Source organism: Tupaia chinensis, unplaced genomic scaffold, assembly GCF_000334495.1.
Source record: "Tupaia chinensis unplaced genomic scaffold, TupChi_1.0 Scaffold000700_1, whole genome shotgun sequence".
Taxonomy (NCBI): domain Eukaryota; kingdom Metazoa; phylum Chordata; class Mammalia; order Scandentia; family Tupaiidae; genus Tupaia; species Tupaia belangeri.
Window position 1 is genome coordinate 373579 of NW_006160223.1, and position 22716 is coordinate 396294.

The 22716-nt window shown below is 34.9% G+C and overlaps 1 protein-coding gene across 1 annotated transcript in view; it reads right to left on the reverse strand.

The window, feature by feature from the left end:
- Positions 1-22716, reverse strand: part of DPP10 (dipeptidyl peptidase like 10) — a gene marked incomplete at its 3' end in the record, with an annotated part of 525560 nt that overhangs the window by 350103 nt on the left and 152741 nt on the right. The window contains exon 3 of the mRNA XM_006160632.1: positions 7701-7795. Within this exon, the coding sequence (XP_006160694.1) occupies positions 7701-7795 (95 nt within the window). The remainder of the gene's footprint in view (positions 1-7700; positions 7796-22716) is intronic.

Sequence of the window (22716 nt, forward strand, 5' to 3'; positions counted from 1 at the left end):
TGGAGGACATAAAAGCAGTGAAGGTACTTAATGAGAATAGGACAGTGTGGAATGGGGTAGGTGAAGAGAAGAGGATAGAGAAAGATAGCAAGAGAACAATAGAGAGGCAGGACGTTAGTGAGAAACAGATATGGCTTATTACCTGTTGATGATGACATGTATAGTAATCTCAACTGGATTGGTCTGAGAAGTATTTCATGATGGGTAAAGTCTTTTTACAAGCAAAATGGGAAATAGTGATTGTTGAAAACATAATTAGAATAATAATAATAATGATCGGGGAAAACATAGAAAAGATATTCAATGTTGAAGCGGGGAGATTAATGTTTCTGTATTGACTGACATGCATGGCATTCCCTTTTGAAAAAGCAATGTAATACACTGTAAAGTTATATATAACCCAATGTAATATAAAGAAAATTATGATGATAATAAAAACAAAAAAATTAAAAAAAAGAATATGTATGATGATTAAATAAAGTTACATATTGGATTTGTTAGTAACAATACTATTGCAAAGAAAAAGTGGTTATATCATCTGAGTTACTTTTTTTTTTTTTTTTTTGGAGGGTTTTTGCTATAGGGTGCAGGTGCATGCATTCGCCAGAATGACAGAGAGAGACAGACAGAAAGTGAGAAATCACCCCCCAGTGGGATGGCCATGCCGCAATCCCTTCTCCTCCATTCTCCTCTCAGGATCTTGGGCACACATGCACATGCACCCGGCATGAGTTTAAGCCACCAGGTTCAGGACTTGAACCGCTGTCGACTACACAGGAGTTCAGCGACATAGTCATTATGCTAACTGCTGGTCTCTGAGATACTTTGTCCTTATGAATAGAATATGCTTGTAGAATCTATTTCCTAGACCATTCACAATAATTCAGGGTGAAGCATAGAATGGACTACTCCATTGTTTTGTAGAGAGGTTTTTGTTATAGGGCGCATGCGTTCACCATAAAGACAGAGACAGAGAGACGGAAAGCGAGAAATCAAAGGGTGGATGGTGGTCACGCTGCAATCCCTTCTTCTCCATTCTTCTCTTGGGATCTTGGGCACACATGAGATTAAGCCACAGATCTGGAACTCAAACTGCAGTCGACTACATAGGAGTCCAGCGACATAGCCATTACTCCAATTGCTGGTCCCTGGAGTACTCTATTTTAATCTCTTTTCATTTATGGAGAATTATATGAAAAACTCTATGAAACTTCTGGGTAATCCTCCTTGTAAATCCCAGAAATGATAGGAATATCTCTGGTCACACTTTAAATTATATTTGTACCTGAGTAGATTTCCAGTATGAAGCAAGAGCTTTTATCATTTCTGTTTTGATGTCCATCTCCCTCTTTCTCTTTTTTATTGAAGAATGTTTTTTTTTTCTTTAAGACATGAGTGCTCACCAAAGAGAAAGAGAGAGAGAGAGACAGTGAGAAGATAAGTGAGAAATCACTCCCAGGGGGGATGGTCAAGTGACAGTTTCCTCTCCTCCATTCTCCTCCTGGTAACTTAGGTAGTCACGCACACGTGACGTAAAAGTTACACCATCTGCTGGTACTACTGATAATTACTTATAGAACTATGCCAGAAATGAAACGCGTACCAAGTGCGCGTGCATGCATTCCCAAGATCCTAGAGGAGAAAGGATTTTAGCATGGCCATTCCCCCTGGGGGTTATTTCTCACTTTCTGTCTTTCTCTCTCTGTCTCTCCAATGAGCACAAGTGCCCTATTGTAGAAATCTCGCCCTCCCCCAAAAAAAAAAAAAAACAAAAAACTTATGCCAGAATTCATTTTCATATCTATATAACTTACAAAAAACATTTAACAAGCTAAATATTTGTGGAGATTCAATGTTTTATTTCCAAAATGAATACAGCAATAAGTATCCCAATCAGCATTAAAAAATGTACTACTCCATTTGTTTCCCTGAATGTACATAGATTATATGAATGAAGTCATATTCTTTTTTGTTGGTAAAAAGTTAGAATTATCTAAATAGTGTAAATCAATATAATGATAACTTTAAAAATCAATAATGTAGATATAAAAATATTTAAATATTTTCAAGGTAAACAAAGAAAGAAATATGAAGGCAAGTATCCAATTATTGGGAGTGGTAACTGCTATGTTGAAGATATAGATATACTCAGTCTCAAAACAATTAAATTCTATTATTATGGGGTGGTGGTTAAGGGGCTGGACTCCCACATGACTGACAGCAGTTCGAGTCCCAGATCAGGCAGTTTGCTTTCTCATTTTCTATCTCTGTCTCAATCTGTCTGTCTCTCTGTTGAGAATATGTGCCCAGTAGCAAAATAAGATAATGATAATAATGATTAATAAAATAAAACATACAGTTCTTTAAAAATTCTAATATTCATAAGTACAGTGCCCCAACATAAGCAATATGATTACCGAATCCCCCAGGGGTCATGTGTTTATTCTCTAACTTAAAATGGAACAATTGTTTTCTGGTCAAAAGACTTGGCAACAGCTCAATGAGTTACAATAAACTTACTTTAAAACAAAAAAGTCTCAATTAGAAGTATCTCAAGAAAGTTACAAGAAAACTGGGCCACACTCCTGGCTTATACTTGCCAATAAAAAGGAAAGGAAATCAAAGCCAAATGATTCAATTAGTGCTTATTGGTCTCATTGTAGGACTATCCTTTTTTTTTTTTTTTTTTGATTTCCCTTACCATGAATTTATTTATTTATGTATTTATTTCTTTTCTTTTTTTAATAATTATTTACTTTATTTATTCATTCATTTATTTCTTAATTTGACTAGAGAGAGACAGAGGGTAAGAGTGAAAGAGAGAGGAAGTGAGAAAGAAAGCCACGAGATTCAGGACTCGAACCCTGGTCAGCCATGTGGGAGTGTCCAGCACCTTAACCACCATGCCACCTGCTGGTCCCCTCTATTTATTTCTTGTGATTTTTTTTTTTTCAAGCCACCAGTTCTGGGACTGGAACCATGCGGGAATCAAAAGCCTTAACCAGGTCACGTGCTGGCCCCTACAGTGCTGTACTTCAAAGAGGTAAAGAATCTCAATATGGAGACCGGCAGATAACATAGTACTTATATTGCTGGACTCCCACATTGCTGACCAAGGTTCAAGTCCCGGACCCAGTGGCTTGAAACATGCGAGGTGTGTGTGTGTGTGTGTGTGTGTGTGTGTGTGTGTGTGAGTACCCAAGATGCCAAGAGGAGAAAGGAGGAGAATGAAGGAGAAAGGATTGTGGACATCTCTCTGGGGGATTTCTAATTTTCCCTCTCACTATCTGTTTCTTTCTCTCTAACCCCCCAAGGTGAGTGCACACCCTCTCAGGCAAAAACCTCTTAAAAAGTAAAGTATCTCTGGGGGCTGGCAGGTGGGTAAGGTGCTGGACTCCCACATGGCCAACAGTAGTTTGAGTCCTGGACCTAGAGGTTTGCTTTCTCTCTCTCTCTCTGTATGTGTCTCTCTCTAGAAACATTAAAAAATAGTAATAAATAAAGTTAAATAAAATATCTCAAGTTTATGTATCTTTCATGGTGGTACGAAGAGTTGAACCTATCACCCCCTCAAAGCTAGTGGCACAAGTAAAACAACAAACAAACCACATAGAAAACAAGGATGGTACACGAGCCAGCAGAAGCTCTCTGTGTGTGACGACTCCAGAAATGCTCCCTGGTTCTAGAATTGTGTAATGGCCTGTAAATAAACATTCGAGCAAGAAAATGTGCAGCTAACGCTTTCCTTGGAATCATTCTAATGCCATTTACAAATTTCTTTTCTTTGTTTTAGGGCCTTTCAATAAGTCCTTCCTATATTAGGACATGAACTTTGATTATGTTTTGATTTTAAGTCTTAACAATATTTAAGGGCAGATCCATGTTTTTATACCTTTTCTGATCTGAAAAAGTGATTCAATAAAACAATTTATGGCTGCTAGTTTTTTTTCTGTCAAAACGATTGGCAATATTCACATTATTGATAGGAGAAAGACTACAGTTAATATGAAACATTTCCCTCATTCTGTCATTGTGAATGATCTTTTCTTTATAATAGTTCTGGCTTTATGAGATATCATTTCTAAATACTCAGCAATGATTAAGAGCAGTTTTGGAGATAAATCACTTCTTTCCCATCTTCCTATTAAAAAAGTTATAAACTCTTCGATTTTTTTCCATTAGAAATTCATCTAGTTTCATTCCAAAAGAATGTCTTAAGACAATTATTTTATGAAAATTGTTTATTTTTATTTTAGTTTTGACAGCTATGCCTAATATTATTCATAAAGTCTGCTAACCATGATTACATTACCAATTGTACCCAGTAATCATATTTAAAATGTGTTTATGCTGGGAAATAATAATACACTCTTAAATTATCTTAATTTTCAAAACAAATTGGCAGTCATATTTTAGCATAATACGTCTTATTAAATAATAGACAATTCCATTATCATATTTTTATCATTAATACGTTAATCTTTTCAATCTTCTTGTTATAAATTTATTATAATACTTTTTGTAAGATCTGACCCAATACATTTGATTATAATTAAAATATTGACATTTGCTCAAAAAAAGATAAAAGATTTATTTTTCAGAACCAAGCTGAATATTATAATGGTTATGTCACTGGACTCCCACATGTCAACTGTGTTTCAAGTCCCAGAAACAGCATCTTAAAACACTGGGCACATGTGCGTGTGTGCCCAAAATCATGAGAGAATGGAGAAGAATGGATTAGAGTGTGGTCACCTGCCCTTGGGATAATTCCTCACTTTGTGTTTCTCAGTCTCTCTCTGTCTCCCTGGTGAGCGCAATCTGTATATATAAAATATAGCTATGTCTATATCTAAAAATCTCTCCTACAAAAATAAAGAGAAATTTATTTTTCAACAGAATGGCCTTGGAGTGAAAGTAAATCCAGACTTAAATCTAATGTAAGCTCTGAAAGCACAGCCATATTTAACCAAGCTGTCATGAAGTTGAGAAGAAATCATTAAATACAAACCTCTGAAGTTATCTGGAATCATGGTAGTTTGTATTTTCATTCTTAGTTTGGGTCTGACTGCAAATATATATATATATATATATATTCCACTTTTGAATCCCTTAACCCTTCTCTTCCTCATAGAATTCTGACACTTCCAGAATCTATAAATTGCTTAATTATGTTAGTTATGACATAAATGTTTTTAGGGAGTCTATGAATCTTAGAAGATCAGTAAAGGAGAATATTTCCTCATTTTTTTTTTTTTTTGGAGAGATTTTCGCTATAGGGCGCGTGCGCTCGCCAGACAGACAGAGAGAGACAGAGAGACAGAAAGTGAGAAATCACCCCCCGGGGGGATGGTCACGCCGCAATCCCTTCTCCTCCATTCTCCTCTTGGGATCTTTGGCTCGCACACACACGCGGCCGGCGTGAGTTTTAAGCCACCGGGTCCGGGACGCGAACCGCGGTCGACTACGTGGGAGTCCAGTGACATAGACATTACGCTAATTGCTGGTTCCCAATATTTTTTTAAGAGAGCTTTTTGCTATTGACGTGTGTGCTCGCCAGAGAGACAGAGAAACAGAAAGCAAGAAATCAACCCAGAGGGAATGGCTACACTAATAGCTTCTCCTGCAGAATCTTGGGCATGCATACACACATGCCTGCCATGAGTTTTAAGCCACCAGATCTAGGACTTAAACTGTGGTTGACTATGTGGGAATCCATAGTTGTGACCATTATGCCATCTGCTGGTACTGAATAAATTGGAATATTTTCTAATACCACTCTGAACATTAAGAGCCATGGCTAACATAGCAGTGAACAGAAATAGACCTCAAAAAGATTTAAAGAGATTAAATGCACAAGCATAGATAAAATGGCTTTAATCAGCACATACAGAAAACTACAATGAAATGAGATGGGGTAGTGTGTAACACCAATAAAAGAACGGGGATAATAACTAAAAAAATCTGCTTCTTTTTGTTTCTTTTTTGGTGTATTATAGAAGCTAAAAATTGTATTGAATAAGCACTGAAAAAAGAACCCCTAATTAGTGAGCAGAGGAAAACCCTCATTAACCTCATTAACCTGTATAAGGGAGTGATCAATAAGAGTCACAAAACAGAATAGTTATTACTGAGTGTTGTGCCTAACTTCAATACTTGGTTACTAGAACTATTAGTCTTCATTAAAAAATGTTACTTTATGACAAAGGAAACAAAAATATAAATATACTAAATTTTTGTCTTTAAATTAATTTTATGGAAGATCAATTCACAATGGCATTAATCAGAACAGCTTTAACATATTCTCCCGTCATTATGAATGAATTCCTACTTTCTGCCTTCTATTGTGTTTCCTGTTAAGGGCTTCCTTTCCACTGATGACTGTGACACTCAATGATTTCCTAGTCTCTTGTCTAGTTCCCTAAGCACCATCCAATGAAAAATAATAGATACTGCTATACACGAGTCAATTTTTAGTATATGTGCTGCCGAAGCGAGCACGACGAGTCAATTTTTTTATGAAGTTAGTATTACAACTCCAAATGAAACCCATCTTAGAACATGAGCAATTTGCCTTATGTTTTCTTGACATTTCACCTATACTATGAAGACTTACACACAGAATAGCTGTTAACTTCAACACTTCGGAAATAACTGATTAGTATATAAACAAAAATGTCATTATTTTCTGCTAATTAACTAGTTATGAATATGCATCAGTCATGTGGTTAAATTTAGCCTAAAAGTTACATACGTATATGATTTCACTGTCCATGTCTTCTTAATACATGAAAACACTTAACAGTAAAAGGTTCCTAGTCCATCTCTTCCATTTGACCATCCTATACTAAATATGAAGATTAAATGTCTACTTCAAATATAAAGTAGAAATTAGTGAAAAAAAGAATCTAATAATTTTGCTTATTGTTTTATTTTGTGGAGGTCTTCTCAAGCCTTGCACTGGATTTCATCTTTAATACATGAACTCATCTCTCAGCCAATATATTGAACTGTGAGTAAATAACTATGTCTGACTTTCCAATGGTGTTTGGTAGCTAAATCTGGAATATTTTCAATAGTTAATTATTATCACTTATTTGATAATTATAACTACATATTCTAACCTTAAGGGAACTAGATTTCTAGAAATATGAAGCCTATATTCTTTTATAAGAGTAATGTAATTACATCCAGTTATTTGAACACTGTGGGCAAACAAAAATTCGACAGGACAAAGTAGTACTGAGAGAATCTTACATTTCAAAAGTAAAACAAGTCTACCCTGGGAGAGGGCCCTTTTTCTATTTGATCCAGAAAACAACAGAATCAGAAAGAGGTTAGGAAGAATGAAAAATAGAAAGGGACAAATCTTAATGATAACTTGGGCTAGGATAACTTTTTAAAAAAGCCTTAACATTTGTATAACTAATAATACTTAGAATACTATTTATCCTAGGCAACTGTTACCCTGGAAATATTTGTTCACTTACTAACAAAAGTAAATGGGAGAAATTGAAGCAGGTGTTCATAGAGGTATTCGTTATCAATAGACATACTGAATCTAAGGACATTCTGGTCCTAAATTTTCCCCTGAAATGCTTTGCCAAGTGCAGAAATTGAAGAATAGAAAATTATGTACAGCTAGGGAACATGCTAAACAATATTGAAATGCATAAAGTAATTAATTATTCATTACTTACAAAAGTTGTATTTTCCAATAATAATGTGGTAGCATTTGTTTCTATATTCAGTTTAATGACATGTCCATTCTCGCTTTTATACACCACATCTGTATCTGCAACAACAAAGACATTAACGATTGACAAATACATTCACTAGGTAATATAATAACTATAGGGGAGAAAATATGCACAATAAACAGACAGGATAGAACAATCATCGTTAGCCTTCAATAACCCCAGCAGATTTCTGTACTTGGCTCACATTAATTCTCTTAAAGATGAGGAAGCCTGCCTAACACATGGTCTATTGTGCAATGAACACAGGGTTAGTGAAAGGGCCACTTGGATTCATGGTTTAACAAATAAAAATTAATTAAAATATGGGCAATCTGCTGCCCATTCTGAGGTGAAGAATGCAGGACAAAGAGAAGTGTCTTTGGCTTCCAAGATAAGCTACAACTGATGAGTGATCTAATTTTCTCACTCACAGACAGGCTGCCCGTAAACTGACTCTACGCATTTCTAAGTCTACTCATAAAGAGTCACACTTATCCACACTTACTCATGTATCCAGTCCTTGTACCATCACTCAATTCCTACTCAACCTTTTCCTCTTTGGGGCTGAGAATTTTATCTTTGGAATTGTATCTGGTTTGTGTGGTCACAGATCAAAATAGTTTGCCCACACTGGGAGAATGCTATTGTCATGTAAAATAACTGCATTGTTTGTGAGTGATTGGTTTTACATACTTTCAAGTTAAACTCAGTCAGATTTCTTAGAAAATCAAATAATCTTAAGACTTGTTAAGACCAAAAATATGAATTTCAGGATAAACTAACACAAAAGGCATAAAGATACTTGGAAGTTAAAAAGATACTGCCACACACACAAACGTGTGTGGAAGAGTCTGAAACTTCTGGCAGAGCAAGATTTTCTGATTTCCTTTTCTAGTTACTTTTGTATTATCAATAGTAATACCTAAAATTTGTAAGATGAGAAGTGATCAAAACTTGCAAAAAGGAATGTTTTACTTCAGTGTTTTATTCAAAAACTGAGTTTCTTCTCTGACATTCCTACTAGTGTCAAGTATGACAGAAAGCTAATAATTTTTCTTGAACTTAAGCACATGGAGGAAGTGACATATTGAAACTGATCTGTTGGACAGGGAAATAAAATAGCATTTTGAGAAATGAGGAAAAAGGCCTAGCTATAGTGGCACAGGCAGTAGGGCTGCTACTGAGAGATGCTGGAGACCATGTGTGAAGTCTCAGTGTTTGCATTCAGGTCCACCTGAGGGTACATATTCCCAGGGCCATGCCTGTGATCCCACCTGGCTGCAGGGCTTGGAGGAGGATCACAACACGGAGACCCTGTAGTGGGTTCTTGCTTCTCTCTCTCTCTCTCTCCTTCTCTCTCTCTCTCTCTCTCTCTCTCTCCTTCTCTTTCTTTCTCTGGAAATAAGTAAATAAATGTTTAAATAAAGAAAGAAGGAAAGATATTTACAAAAAGGGATAAGGCAGTTATTCCCTGAGCCTGACTATACAGCATGAAAGTGATTCCTATGTCATCATTAAAATATAGATTTATGGGACCAGCAGCTGGCATAATGGCTGTGTCGCTGAACTCCCATGTAATCAACCCCGGTTCGAGTTCTGGACCCAGTGACTTAAACTCATGCCAGGCATGTGTGTGTGCATGCCCAAGATCTTGAGAGGAGAATGGAGGAGAAGGGATTGCCATCCACCCAGGGGGGGATTTCTTGCTTTCTCTCTCTCTGTTTCCCTGTCTCTCTTTCTAGAGAGTGCATGTGCCCTATAGAAAAATACCTCTCCAAAATATAAAAATAAAAATATATAGATTTGTATAGAATTCTGAAATTTTGTCATTAGCTATAAATAAATTGAGTTTATTTTATTATTAATTTTACCTATTGTCCTTTATAGTGATGAAGAACAATGACAGTTTTACATAAACAATGTTTATTTTGAGTTTTGTTTCCTGCCTTTCTTTCTTTTCCATCCCATATTTATGATGACAGCTCAATAGCAGTACCTATCTCCTGCAATAGTCACTTCTTCTTGCAAACTGGTTTGGTCTTCTGTCTTGTTCTCAATTAATGCTTGCTCAAATCAATAGGCCAATCCTATTCTTGGTTCTACTCCCCATTACCTCTCTTGATATTGTCAACTCTGGGCCCCTTTTGATTTTTTTTTATTATCATCATAATCTTCTTTATATTACATTGGATTACATATAACTTTACAGTGTATTACATTGCTTTTTCAAAAGGGAATGCCATGCAAGTCAGTCAGTACAAAGACATTAATCTCCCCGCTTCAACATTCAATATCTTTTCTATGTTTTCCCCAATCATTATTATTATTATTATAATTATTTTTTTAAAACAGTCAATCGCTATTTCTCATTTTGCTTGTAAAAATACTTTGCCCATCATGAAATACTTCTCAGACCAATCCAGTTGAGAATACTATACATGTCATCACCAACAGTTAATAAGCCATATCTGTTTCTCACTAACGTCCTGCCTCTCTATTGTTCACTTGCTATCTTTCTCTATCCTCTTCTCTTCACTTCCCCCATTCCACACTGTCCTATTCTCATTAAATACCTTCACTGCTTTTATGTCCTCCAATTTTTTGCTCTCTATCATAGAGTGTGGATAGTCGGTATATATTGAGTGGATACATACAATATCTTTCTTTCATAGCCTGGCTTACTTCACTCAGCAATAGATCCTCCATATCTGACCACTTTCTATCAAATTCCAGGGTCTTGTTATTGGCTCCTTTTGATTTTGATAAACATGTAATTATAGATTAACAAGATGAGCCAAAGAGTATGCACTAACAAAATTATCCTTATAAAATATTTCTTAATAAATTAAGAAAAAATGAATTTTCCCCTTTTCAATGCACCATGAAGATAAAGATAGCAGAAAGACACTCAATGAGTGACCCTTCTTTCTGGAGGCAAGTAAACACTACAGAATCATAAATAGGGATGAAGTCTATGATCTTAAAGACAAAATAGAACTCAGAGGGCAGTTTTAGTCTAACTGGTAGTTATTGGTCAATGGAAGAGAGGAAGTCACTCATAGCCCCATAGTCTCTCATAGTAAAAAACAAACAAACAAATAAACCCCCCAAAACAAACAAACAAACAAAACACCCAGTGAGTTATTACTAAATCTAGAAAAAAGAAATCTTGTCATTATTTCACTGAGGATCAAAATAGAAGAATGAGAAGCTTGTTTGAGAAGACAAATACTACACTTGATATTTTAGTCAGTTTTTTAGGACTATTATATAAACTTTAAGAATATCTACAGATATTTGAGATTTGCAGATTCCTTTATATATACACTCCTGCAAATTTTACTATTAGACTCAATATTGCATTAGTAGAATAAACTTTGTGATCTAAGCATAATTTCCCCAGCCAAGTGCTTACCAGGCTGACTCTACATAGCTTCTGAGATAATACGAGATTGGGCACAGCCAGGGTGGTACGACTGTAGATTCCAGTGTACTTCTCCAGTTTAGAATGTTTCCATGCATTATTTTGAAACCATCTAATGTCTCTCTTTATTAATTCTCTTTATTTTTTTTCCTGTTTTTTTTTTTTTTTTTTTAACATCTTGTTAATCTGGTCTTTTGGGTTATTTATTTATCCTACTGTGCTGTTTGATTTATAATCACTAGTGGAATCTCCCAGTTTTAAAACTCTTGTTACTAGATTAATAAATTATATTCTGGAACTACATTTCTAAACTGTCTTCCTTGTATTTTGTTTAATATTAGGTAATGAGATATGAGTGAATCAGATCAATGAGTAAAATGCATTAGCATAGAAAAATCAAGACAGGAGTTCTTGAAGCATTCTTAAAACACAGCATTATTCATGTCTATATGGTACTCTGATTAAATAATCTTTTCTTTTTCAGCTCATTGAAAGTTAAGAGCCAATTATACCGAATACATATTCAGCTCAGTTTTTTAAAACAAAAATGTATGGCAAAATAGAATCCCTGTCTAATCTCTCCATACTATAATCCAAAGGTGTTTTTCAGTATGCAGTACCTTAGATGATTATTAGCATCATTTCTGTTCTACTCTTTCGTTCCCCAACATTGTAGCTAACAGGAAGAAAATATAGTATATTCGGTTTAAGATCTTTCAGGAAAATGCAACCTTATTTTTTTATACTCTTTTACCCAAAGCAGATAGCAAAGCTTTTGTGGTTTAGCTCTCAATGTGGTGTTGACATGAAGAAATGAGACCTCTGTCTCCTCAGTAATTATCAGAAACAAGAACTAAGGCGGCCTACATCCACAGGAATTTACTATCTGTTCCAGGTAGTTACTGTCAGTGAGGCTGAGGCTGTAAACCAGCACAAAATCATTTTTTTTAGAAACTTGTGGAAAATGTATGTATTGAAACCATAGCTCCTCAGACTGGACAAATTGGTCAGTTGCCAATACACTTGACTCTCTACACCTACAAACCCTAAATGATTACATCTTGAAATATACCTAGTCAGAACCAAATCCTCACATAGAAATAACCATCTTAGCCACTAAAACCCAAATCTTTAATCCTGTCATATTCTACTTCCAATCCCTTTTTTCTGGACACTATAAGACTTTTTAAAAATATTGTCTTTCCTGGTTGCAATAGGTAATAAATTCAGTTGTGCTTAGTAGGTTTTCCTGGGGGTGGTAGTGTCTTCTGGGAAGTCAACAGTTGACAAATGAACTTTCTATGTATTTCAATATAAAAATCACCTTATTGGCTGTTGTTTGTGTTACTATAAAAGATGTAAATATGTACTTAATTTTGACATAATACTTTGCTTTCAGTGCTTCAAAGTTAAAGTTAAATTTATCAATTTATCTATACACTTCTTAAAATACAGAAAAAACATCTAGGCAAATTATTTTTTGGAAGATATTTTAATCCAAACATGGTATGATCTTCATTTAAAATATTCTTTTTTTTTTGGAGAGGTTTCTGCTATAGGGCACTACGTGCGCTTGCCGGAAAGACACAGAGAGACAGAAAGTGAGAAATTACCTGCTGGGTGGATGGCCATGCTGCAATACCTTCTCCTCCATTCCGCTCTCAAGATTTTGGGCATGCATGCACACGGACCTGGTGTGAGTTTAAGCCACCGGGTCCAACTACATGGGAATCTAGTGACATAGCCATTATGCCAACTGCTGGCCTAAAATACTCTATTTTTGACACATCTAAAATAATTTTTTTTTTTAGCATCCATGAACCCTACACTCAAAATGAAAAATTAAAAATAAAAGTTGTGGGGGCCGGCAGGTGGCGTAGTGGTTAAGGGCGCTGGACTCCCCTATGGTTTACCACAGTTCGAGTGCCGCACCTGGTGGCTTGCTTTCTCACTTTCCCTCTGTCTCTCTCTCTCTCTCTCACTCTGTCCCTCTGTTCCTCTGTCCCTCTCTGCTCAAATCAAAATCAATAAAATAAAGTTAAATAAAATAATAATTTAAAAAAAAATAAAAAAAGTTGTGGAACTCAAAAATTATTATCAAAGGAAATGCTCAGATAAATTTAAGAAAGACTTGTTAACTATTGAATTAAGATTTCATTTATTATTTAAACAAATCAATGGTAAATCTCGACTATCAATATTCATAATTGAAACCCAGTGGGGCCCTCATTCATCTCTCCAAAACACTGCTCACAACTGCAAAAAAGTTTCCTCAATTTTGAAAGAGCCCCAGGAGCCATAAATTTATCTGAGAAAGTCGAAGCCATCAGAAATAGCTTTATTGTCATTTTTTGTTATTTCAAAATCTTAATTATTGCATAATCTTCTTTCCTACACTGATAAAAAAGGTGATCTTTCTCTGTTGCAATGAAAAGCTCTATTTTGTACCCAAATCAGTATGTTCTGAATTCTTAAATATCTTTGATTTCTGTTTTCTCTTGTCAGCTACTTATACTTTTCAAGATGAATATAGTTCTTTATATTTAAAAAATAATAATATGCATGATCATTCAGGTCTTTTATTCTGTTCCAGGCTTTTCAGCTTTGACAATAAGGCTCAATAAACCTTTTGTGTAAGGGCTTGTGGTCTGTTCTGAGTCTACCATACATGCTATTCTCCATGTGTCCTTGCAGTACAACTGCAGTCCTTGGCTTCCTGAAATTGCAGCTTCCAACATCACCAATGACCTTCAATAATCAGATCCAATGTGTTCTTCTCCCATGTTCAGCTTCTACCTCCTGGACTTCACAGTGTGTGAAAACAATGATAAAAAAAAGGTTTTGAAATTCAGTTCTCTTGACGTTGAGCCCTACATTTTCCCGGTATTCCTTCTTTAAAAATGTCTACATGGTCTATCTTTCCCAGTCATAATCTAAGCCAAGGCATCCTTCAAAGCGCAGTTCTGGGTTTTATTTCATTTTATTATTTCCAGCAGTTTCTCTATGAGTGATCCTTTCAATTCACACTTTTCTATACTGATTCTTAACTTTCTCTTTTATTATTTTTATTACTTTTTATACATTCAACCACTGTATATCTTTATAGCACCATAATGAATTTCTATTCTTAAACTTTTAACTCAAGTCCTGACCTTTCTTATAAGCCAATTTTACATTTCCAATTCTATACTAGATCACATAAACTCCTTTTTTATTTGATTTGTATCTGTTTTAATGAAAATAAAAGAGGAAAACCAGAATAACTGTTAGTGATTTATGTACCTCCCGTGATTGCAAAAGTGACTATAACTTCCAGAAATAATCCATTCAAGAACATGCTGCAGTCCCTGGTACAGCAATGCAATTTATAAAACAAAACAAAAAATGACTATTCCCATAAAAGAAAGTACCAAATATTAGCTTTGAGAAAGAAGATGAAAGGATCATTTTCTAATTCCTGGATACCAAGAAGCAAAGTTTTTCTGAATCAAAAAATAAGAAAGCCCTAATTAAGAGCTCAAGGTTCAGACTCTCAGGGGTCACACAGGTGGTTCTGTTGCTTTAAATAATTATTTTAATGCATTAACCAATTTAGCCTTTTCTTCAGTTTACTCAAAATTAAAACCAAGGATATAACATGTCAGAAATGCAAATGCCCTGAAATAGATCATTACCAGAATCTACAAAGGGATTGGCCCAATATTTAAGTAGCTATTATAATTCATTTTAAAAGTCATTTCATAAAAATAACAACTGTTCCAATCTTCCAAGTTTTGTTTCTTCCTATGATGGTCACATAAACTCTTTTGTGGATATATAAAAATCAGCAGACTAAAATAGAACTCTTAATATTTTTGGCTACACCATTTTTCCAAATTTTATATACCTACACAACCTCAGGTTCATTACAAAGTGTTCATCTCTTTATATCCTATGTTAATAGTGGTGTTTAGAAACTCTCACTTGGGTGATTGTCAATGTTCTAAGTGTTTTCTATGCCTCTTGTTGTTCACACCACACATCCTAATCCATTCTACACAACATTGCAAATTATTTGATATGGTCGAAAAAGACCTATAACTCCCTAATAAAATCCATTATGTATTTTTACATTTGTTACATACCAATACAGTATAAAATAGTCCAGATTATCGGTTCTTTACAGTTCTTATCATACCTTATACTGCACTCCCATCCAGATTTCCTTAAGGTACTCACTACCGAATCACCTAGGTTCTGTCTATTCTTTCAATCATTTCAAGCCCTTGTTAATTTTCCAACATTTAATATCCTCAGTTTCTTTATCTTCTGAAATCTTAGGCCAGTCATTTCACATTTAGTCATATAATCCCTTTCAATGTTTTTTACTATTTTATGTAGTTTGAATGTGTCTGTTTCTGTTATCAATTGCTTGCAAACTCAAAAAGTTTTTAAGTTCCTTTAAGAACTGAAACCATCTCTACCCACACATCTGCTGTCTACATCAACATGAATTTGATATTCCACTGTCTGCATTATTATCACATTCATATTTCAGAAAATTCTTGCCAGAAACATGAAGTTGCAAATAAGGTCATCTTTTCTTGGAAGTTCTGGAAAAACCATTTACCTGAAAAATACACTGTTCAACTAATGCTACCTAGAATAATAGCTCTTTTTCAGAAAAATACATAGCTCAACCAAATACTTGTTTGTTATTCAAGAGACTCTCTAAAATTCTCACCTCCCTGAATTGAGGAACGCTAAATTCCTTCATCAGAAATTTCTGATCAATACAACTTTGAAAGCCTGTCAAACTAGATCCCCCAAATCCCTCCTTTGCTCTTTTCCTTCCCATTTGATGCTCACTTTCTGTGATGACAGTGCTCTCCTTTGCCAGAGTAGGAAATAATTTCAGCTGGGTTACATCATGTTCAACAAGTTAGTTTGATACTATTTTGGGAGATGCAGTGTTCAATAGTTTGTGATTTCTGCTCTGTACTATATAGTACTTAGACCATTGAAGAACTTCAAAATAATTTTTTTTTTTGTCTCCTGTGAGGTTAAATCTTTTGACTACATTTATCATTTATATTTCTTTTTACCCCCAGTTTCTTTATGCTTAATACTATAGTTGATGACATCCTTGTTGACCAAAATTTAGTTAGAATCCTCTGAGACCTCTCTAAAGCCCTCTACCTCGCTTGGCCTGCCATTAGCAATAATCCTGTTAGGTCAGGTTAGCAAAAATCCCTCTACCTATGACACCTGACCAAATGCCTCATCCTTCATGTTTGAAATCTGTCTTTGGTTGGTCATTAGCAAAACTTCTATTCTAGTTTAGCAAGACTCGCCTTATCCTTGATATCTTCTCTTGATATTTTTCATCCACTGATGCCCTCTCTCCTCTAATTGAATATAAATGCCCAGGAGTCATTTGCCGTATATAGAATTGAGTTCAGTCTTTTCCCTTCATCACAATGGTTTTGAATAAAGTTTCCTTACTCTTTTAACAAGGGTCAGAATAATTTTTTAAAAGTTATTTCTTGCAGATATAATATTAGGTAACCTACTTTCATAATGTCTTAGTATATATTTCATATGAATATTTGGAATACTAGACTAGGGGTCCACAAACTTTAGCCTTGGGCCAAATCTGGCTAGCCAATGTCTGGTGTTGTAAGTGGAACATACAACTACAGAAAAGCACAAAGTATATATTTTTTGACTTTTAAAAAAATGCTGATCTCTGTGGTACATTATCGTTTGTCTCATTCAAATAATATTTTTTACTTTATTTATACATGCTAATTTGGTCATTGATTACTGCAATGCCACTAAAAGTCTATTTTATTGGGTTTCAAAAATATCTATATACTCTAAACCCCTCCACCTCCCCCAACTTTGGCATGAGAACTATATTTGCCTTAAAATGGTTCAAATTCTTGGTAAATAAGATAAAGTTAGGTATACAAAATAAATGCATTTTTCTAAAAAGTAACCAGAATAAAGGTCATCTTCATTTAAAAGTCATCATAATTATATGTAATCATCATTAATTTGTATGGAAGTGTGAACCCCAAGAATGGTACTTTGTGTGATAAAGAGCCCTTTCCAGGCTAGATAATACAGCAGTGATAGCCACTCAACTAAATGATGTTTTCCTGATTTGTAGCCAAAATGTGAATAGCAGCAATTTTCATATGATCATTTCATTCTTTAGATTATTTGCAAAAAAGATCACATAAGAGGAAAATAAAAACTCCTCTCTAGAATTTCAAATATCTCTTTTCACCAGAAGGTTTATTTGCATAACAGTAACATAAGCACCAGTTTTAACTGGTTCTTAACTTTTTTCAGTTAAAATCTTTACCAAAAGCTTTCAGACTCATAAACTCTACAGCCTGTGCTTGAGTGGTCCACTTTATTGAAATCAGCAGGCAAAGAGAAAATGTAAGCATTCCTTTCTTGTCTTTACTCAACATTTCATGTAGTATGGATATAAATGTTATTTCCAAGATCCCAGAGATCTTGAAGACTGCACTACAGTGACTCATGCAAACTGTAGAGTTCATTTTAAAGTAATATCTAAACTGCAAAATGTAGCGGGAAAAAAGAGGCTAAGCAAATATCTAAATCACTCTTCTCTTTTTTGTTTTGCTTTTGTCAGCCACTATCTTGTCACCATTTTTGTTCTCATTCTGACAAAGATTAAACCCTGCTAATCTCAGTGTCCAAATGCACTTTAGGTGAAAGGCAGATCACTAGCTATCCTATCCAAGCTAAGAGTTTTCTGATTTTGGGGTTCCACTACTTTATACTGCATATACAAATATCATATACTACTAACCACACTGCCCTCGGAGATATTTCGGTGGCTGTGAATAACAAAGTCACTCAAAAAACTCACGTTTATGTATATATACTTTGGCAGGATAACTTGTTTGTTTACAAACAGGCTGAAACCTCAGACTATTCATAGTTAGTCATATAAAAGCTATCTTCCTTTGGAGCCAGGCAGTGGTACAGCAATAACATGGCTGTACTTACATGGGAAAGGTCTTATGTTCATATCCCAGGCTCTCCCTGAGCATGCTGGGCACACATGCTTGCTTGTGATCATGGTGCCAAGACCTTGTTAGGGGGTGCCCATCTCTCTCTCTGCCTCTCCTTCTCCCAGTCAGTCCTTCTCTTTCTCACAGAAGAAGTAAACAACAAATCAATTTAAATATATAATAATAACTATAATTAACATTATAAAATTAATATTATAAAATTATATTGTTAATATTTTATTTATTATATTGTTAATATTATTTTAAATCATTGCTTTATTATGTTGTTAATATTATTTTTATTTATTTATTTATTTATTATATTGTTAATGTTATTTTTAATTATTTATTTAATTCACCAGAGAGCAACAGAGATAGAGAAAGTGAGAAAGCAAGCTGCCAGGTTCGGGACCCAAACTGTGGTTGCCTGTGTGGGAGTCCAGCACCATAATAACTACACACCACCTGTTGGCCCCATATATTGTTAATATTATTATAGATAAAAAATGTCCCCTCTCAATCCAAACCTCAATCCAAACAATCCCCACCTGTCACACCACCTGTTGGCCCCATATATTGTTAATATTATTATAGATAAAAAATGTCCCCTCTCAATCCAAACAATACCCACCTGTTGGCCCCATATGTTGTTAATATTATTACAGATATAAAATGTCCTCCCTCAATCCAAACAATCCTCTTTTGTCCTAAAATTTAATTTTAATTTTCATACACTAATAAACTGACTTCAAGCTGCATAGTGACATTTCATTAACTTAATCTCAAATAAATCACCAAACATATCAATTAGGAGCTCGAAAAAGTTTTATACATTTAATTTGTGCTTTGATCATACTGTCATTGAAAACCCTAAATAAATTCCACGATTAAGAATAATTAATCAGTATAGTCTTAACTCTTAACAGTTATTTTGATATCCTCCTTGGATTCTTTAAAGCTATCCATAAACTTTAGTCAGTTTGCATTGTATATCGACATTGTCCCATTGACATATTTACCTTCCATAATTCGTGACAAGCTACATCTTTCTTATCAAGGCACAATGTCTTCCTTTGCTCTTTCAGTTTAATGAATAGATGAATGAATTATGCTTCCCTATTGAGTAGCAATTGATCTCAGGTTTTCTTACCCAATAGAAATGGTTTTCTAGTCATATTTAATATTAGCATATCCAATATGACAAAAATGAAAAGATATATGGGATTGGGACCAACAGTTGGCATAACGGCTATGTCTCTGGACTCCCATGTAGTCAACCGCAGTTGGAGTCCCAGACCCAGTGGCTTAAAGGTGTTTATTCTGGTTCTTCCTAACTCAAGGATCAAATAAATAAATACACATAAAAAAGAAAATGGCTATGAAAAAATTATGCATAAATTTCAATTCTTTTTGTACCAAAAAATTTGTACTTTAATTCTATTTTTCTACAAATTTTTGAAGACCTCTCATATATTCATTATGTAAAATTTGCATAATGTAAACATATAAGAAAAAATGTGAAAGTCTTAATGTGTTCCTTTATAAATCATATAGCTGAAATGACAATATATAGATTTGCATCACATTTTATTCTTTTTAAAATTATAGGTTTGACATCATATTCTGTTACTAAAAAATGTCTCAAATGCCTCACACTCTCAACATAGACATTACAGATAAAATGAAAATATGATAATATAAAATATGCAAGATAAAATATGTCAATATATAAAATGTAGGAAGGAAAAGAAAATTCAGAATTTTTAAATGTATGATGTAGCTTAATATCATTTCATACAATAGCACTGAAGAGTTTTGTTGTCTGATAAACTAAATGATTTACACATCTAAACAACAGATGTTGTGACTTGAAATGCATAATGGCATACTTTATCAATTTCTGCATATTTCAACTAAATCTCTAGGGAGTAGAATTGATCACTGCACTCCAGCAAGTATATAATTAAACCATAAGGTAAGATTTAATTGAACGTAAAATTGACTTAGTTGAATAAATTAGAAGTATTGAATTGATTTAAACATTGAAAGACATGACAAGAAGAATAATTAAAATTCATATACTCAAAGACAATGAGACCTTAGAATGAAGAGCAGAAATGTAAAATATATTAAAATACTTATTAAGGAACCAGCAGTTGGTGTAATGACTGTGTTGCTGGACTCCCATATAGTTGACCGCAGTTTGAGTCCTGGACCCAGTGATTTAAACTCACTCCAGGGACATGTGCATGTGTGCCTAAGATCCTGAGAGGAGAATGGAGGAGAAGGGATTGTGACATGACCATCCCCCCTGGGGGGGGGATGACCTTTATTCTGGTTACTTTTTAGAAGGGAGGAGAAGGGATTGTGACGTGACCATCTCCCCTGGGGGGGATGATTTCTTGCTTTCTGTCTCTCTGTCTTTCTATGTCTTTCTGGTGTGCACGTGTGCCCTATAGCAAAAACCTCTCCAAAGAAAAAAAATACTTATTAAGAAATATAGGAAATTATAATTTTCAGAAAACCATAGCTAGTCTTTTTTTTTTTTTTTTGAGAGATTTTTGCTATAGGGCGCGTGCGCTCGCCAGACAGACAGAGACAGAAAGTGAAAAATCACCCCCTGGGGGGATGGTCATGCCGCAATCCCTTCTCCTCCATTCTCCTCTCGGGATCTTGGGCATGCATGCACATGCGCCCGGCACGAGTTTTAAGCCACCAGGTCCGGGAGGCTAACCGCGGTCGACTACGTGGGAGTCCAGCGACATAGCCATTATGCTAACTGCTGGCTCCCACATAGCTAGTCTTAAAAATAACTTTAGTGAAAATTAGGCAATAACTTTGGCAATAACTTTGTTTTTATTTAGATAAAAATCATTTCTCAAGTGTATTTAGACATTCATTAGATTTTGTTGAACAGTGTTAAAGTTTATAAGAAACGTTCATTTGTCTAAAGGAAAATGCTGATGAACTCAAAATTGTATAATGGATTTAATCATATTCTGTCTTATGCCTAGGATATAATTTACCTAATTGTAAATGGTTGTTACAGGAATTAATACACTTAGAAAAAGCTTGATCAGATAAGAATGCATGAATAAGTCACTATTACTGTTTTCTATTTCAAGTTAAGAGGTGGAATACAAGTTAGAGACTATTTTTCTGTTTCAAGTATCAAATGTGCCAGACTTAATAAGACTAACCCCCCAAAAATGTCTATTTTATATTCACTTCATATAAACATGTGTACTTGATGCAGGAGCTGAAATTATGTCCTCAAAGACATGGACAATATTTTACCATAATTTTCTTTTAGATAACTCCATTCAGACAGCTTTTCCCTCATGATCAAAAGATAATAATTGCAAGTGGAAACTACGGAGTCTTTTACTTTCAAAACAAACAGGATAAATCAAAATGCCTTTTCCAGGACTCCAGCACAGAGCCTGCCTTCTTGCCCTCATTGTTCGTGGCTGGCCCAGGTACCCATCCTTGTACGACATGTTAGCAGTATGTAATGTACTATCAAGCACACATCGAACTCCCATGCATTCTACTGACAATGGCCGGGTATGTGCTGGTTTTTAAAAAATTATTTTCTACAATCTATAAAATGATGGAGGTTGTCTAAGTGACACTGATAACATATTACATAGCATATGTGCATTAATGGTGACCACTTTTACTTATGAAGGGTGTTATTGGTAACCAAAACAATGCCGCTGCAGATTTACCATCAACTGGCATTTTAGCAACACTGAATGTGCATGTATGTATGTGTGTATGTATGTGTGTGTGTGTGTGTGTGTGTGTGTGTGTGTGTGAGGGTACTTGGTGGCCAAAGGATAAGTCTACAATGAAAAAGATATTTTGGTGACTATTAAAATTCTGAGCAGATTCTGCCATTTTTTAGAGTTCCTGCCTTCTACCCATGTCATGCTTCCCCTAAACAAAAATGATTTTGCCTGAAATCTCAGGACCATTGATCTCCAGAGGGAAGCTTGCCAGGAGGAATGTGTGCTTTTGCCAGGATGTTTGCTCAGAGATTCATTCTACTGAGAGGGAGAAAAGCGTGTTGGCAACAGAACAGCTGAGAATGCTGAGAGGATACAGATACATGCCCTGGAAGAATCACAAATCTCCATTAAGTTTCATGTCTCCTGTTGAGTTGTTAAGAGTTATCAGATTTGCCAAGGATAGACTGAATTTATAAGTGAGTCCTGCCAATAAGGAAAAACTCTACAGTATTCTTTAAAATCAATCACTTAGTTTTATTATAGAACACAACAGCAATAGAATTCTTTTTGTTGATGTGATTGTTTTCCTCAGACTACTCAACTCACCCCTCCTCTAATTAAGATGAACGAAAACTCTCTGTCAAAAATGGACATGTTCAAGTCCAACCCTCTATAAAACATTAATTCTTTCCTAACAACATATGTATGCAAGGAACTTCAAAAATCTCATGGAAAAGTGGAATTAAGGTATGAATTTATTTCGGTGCAACTTAAAAAAATGCATA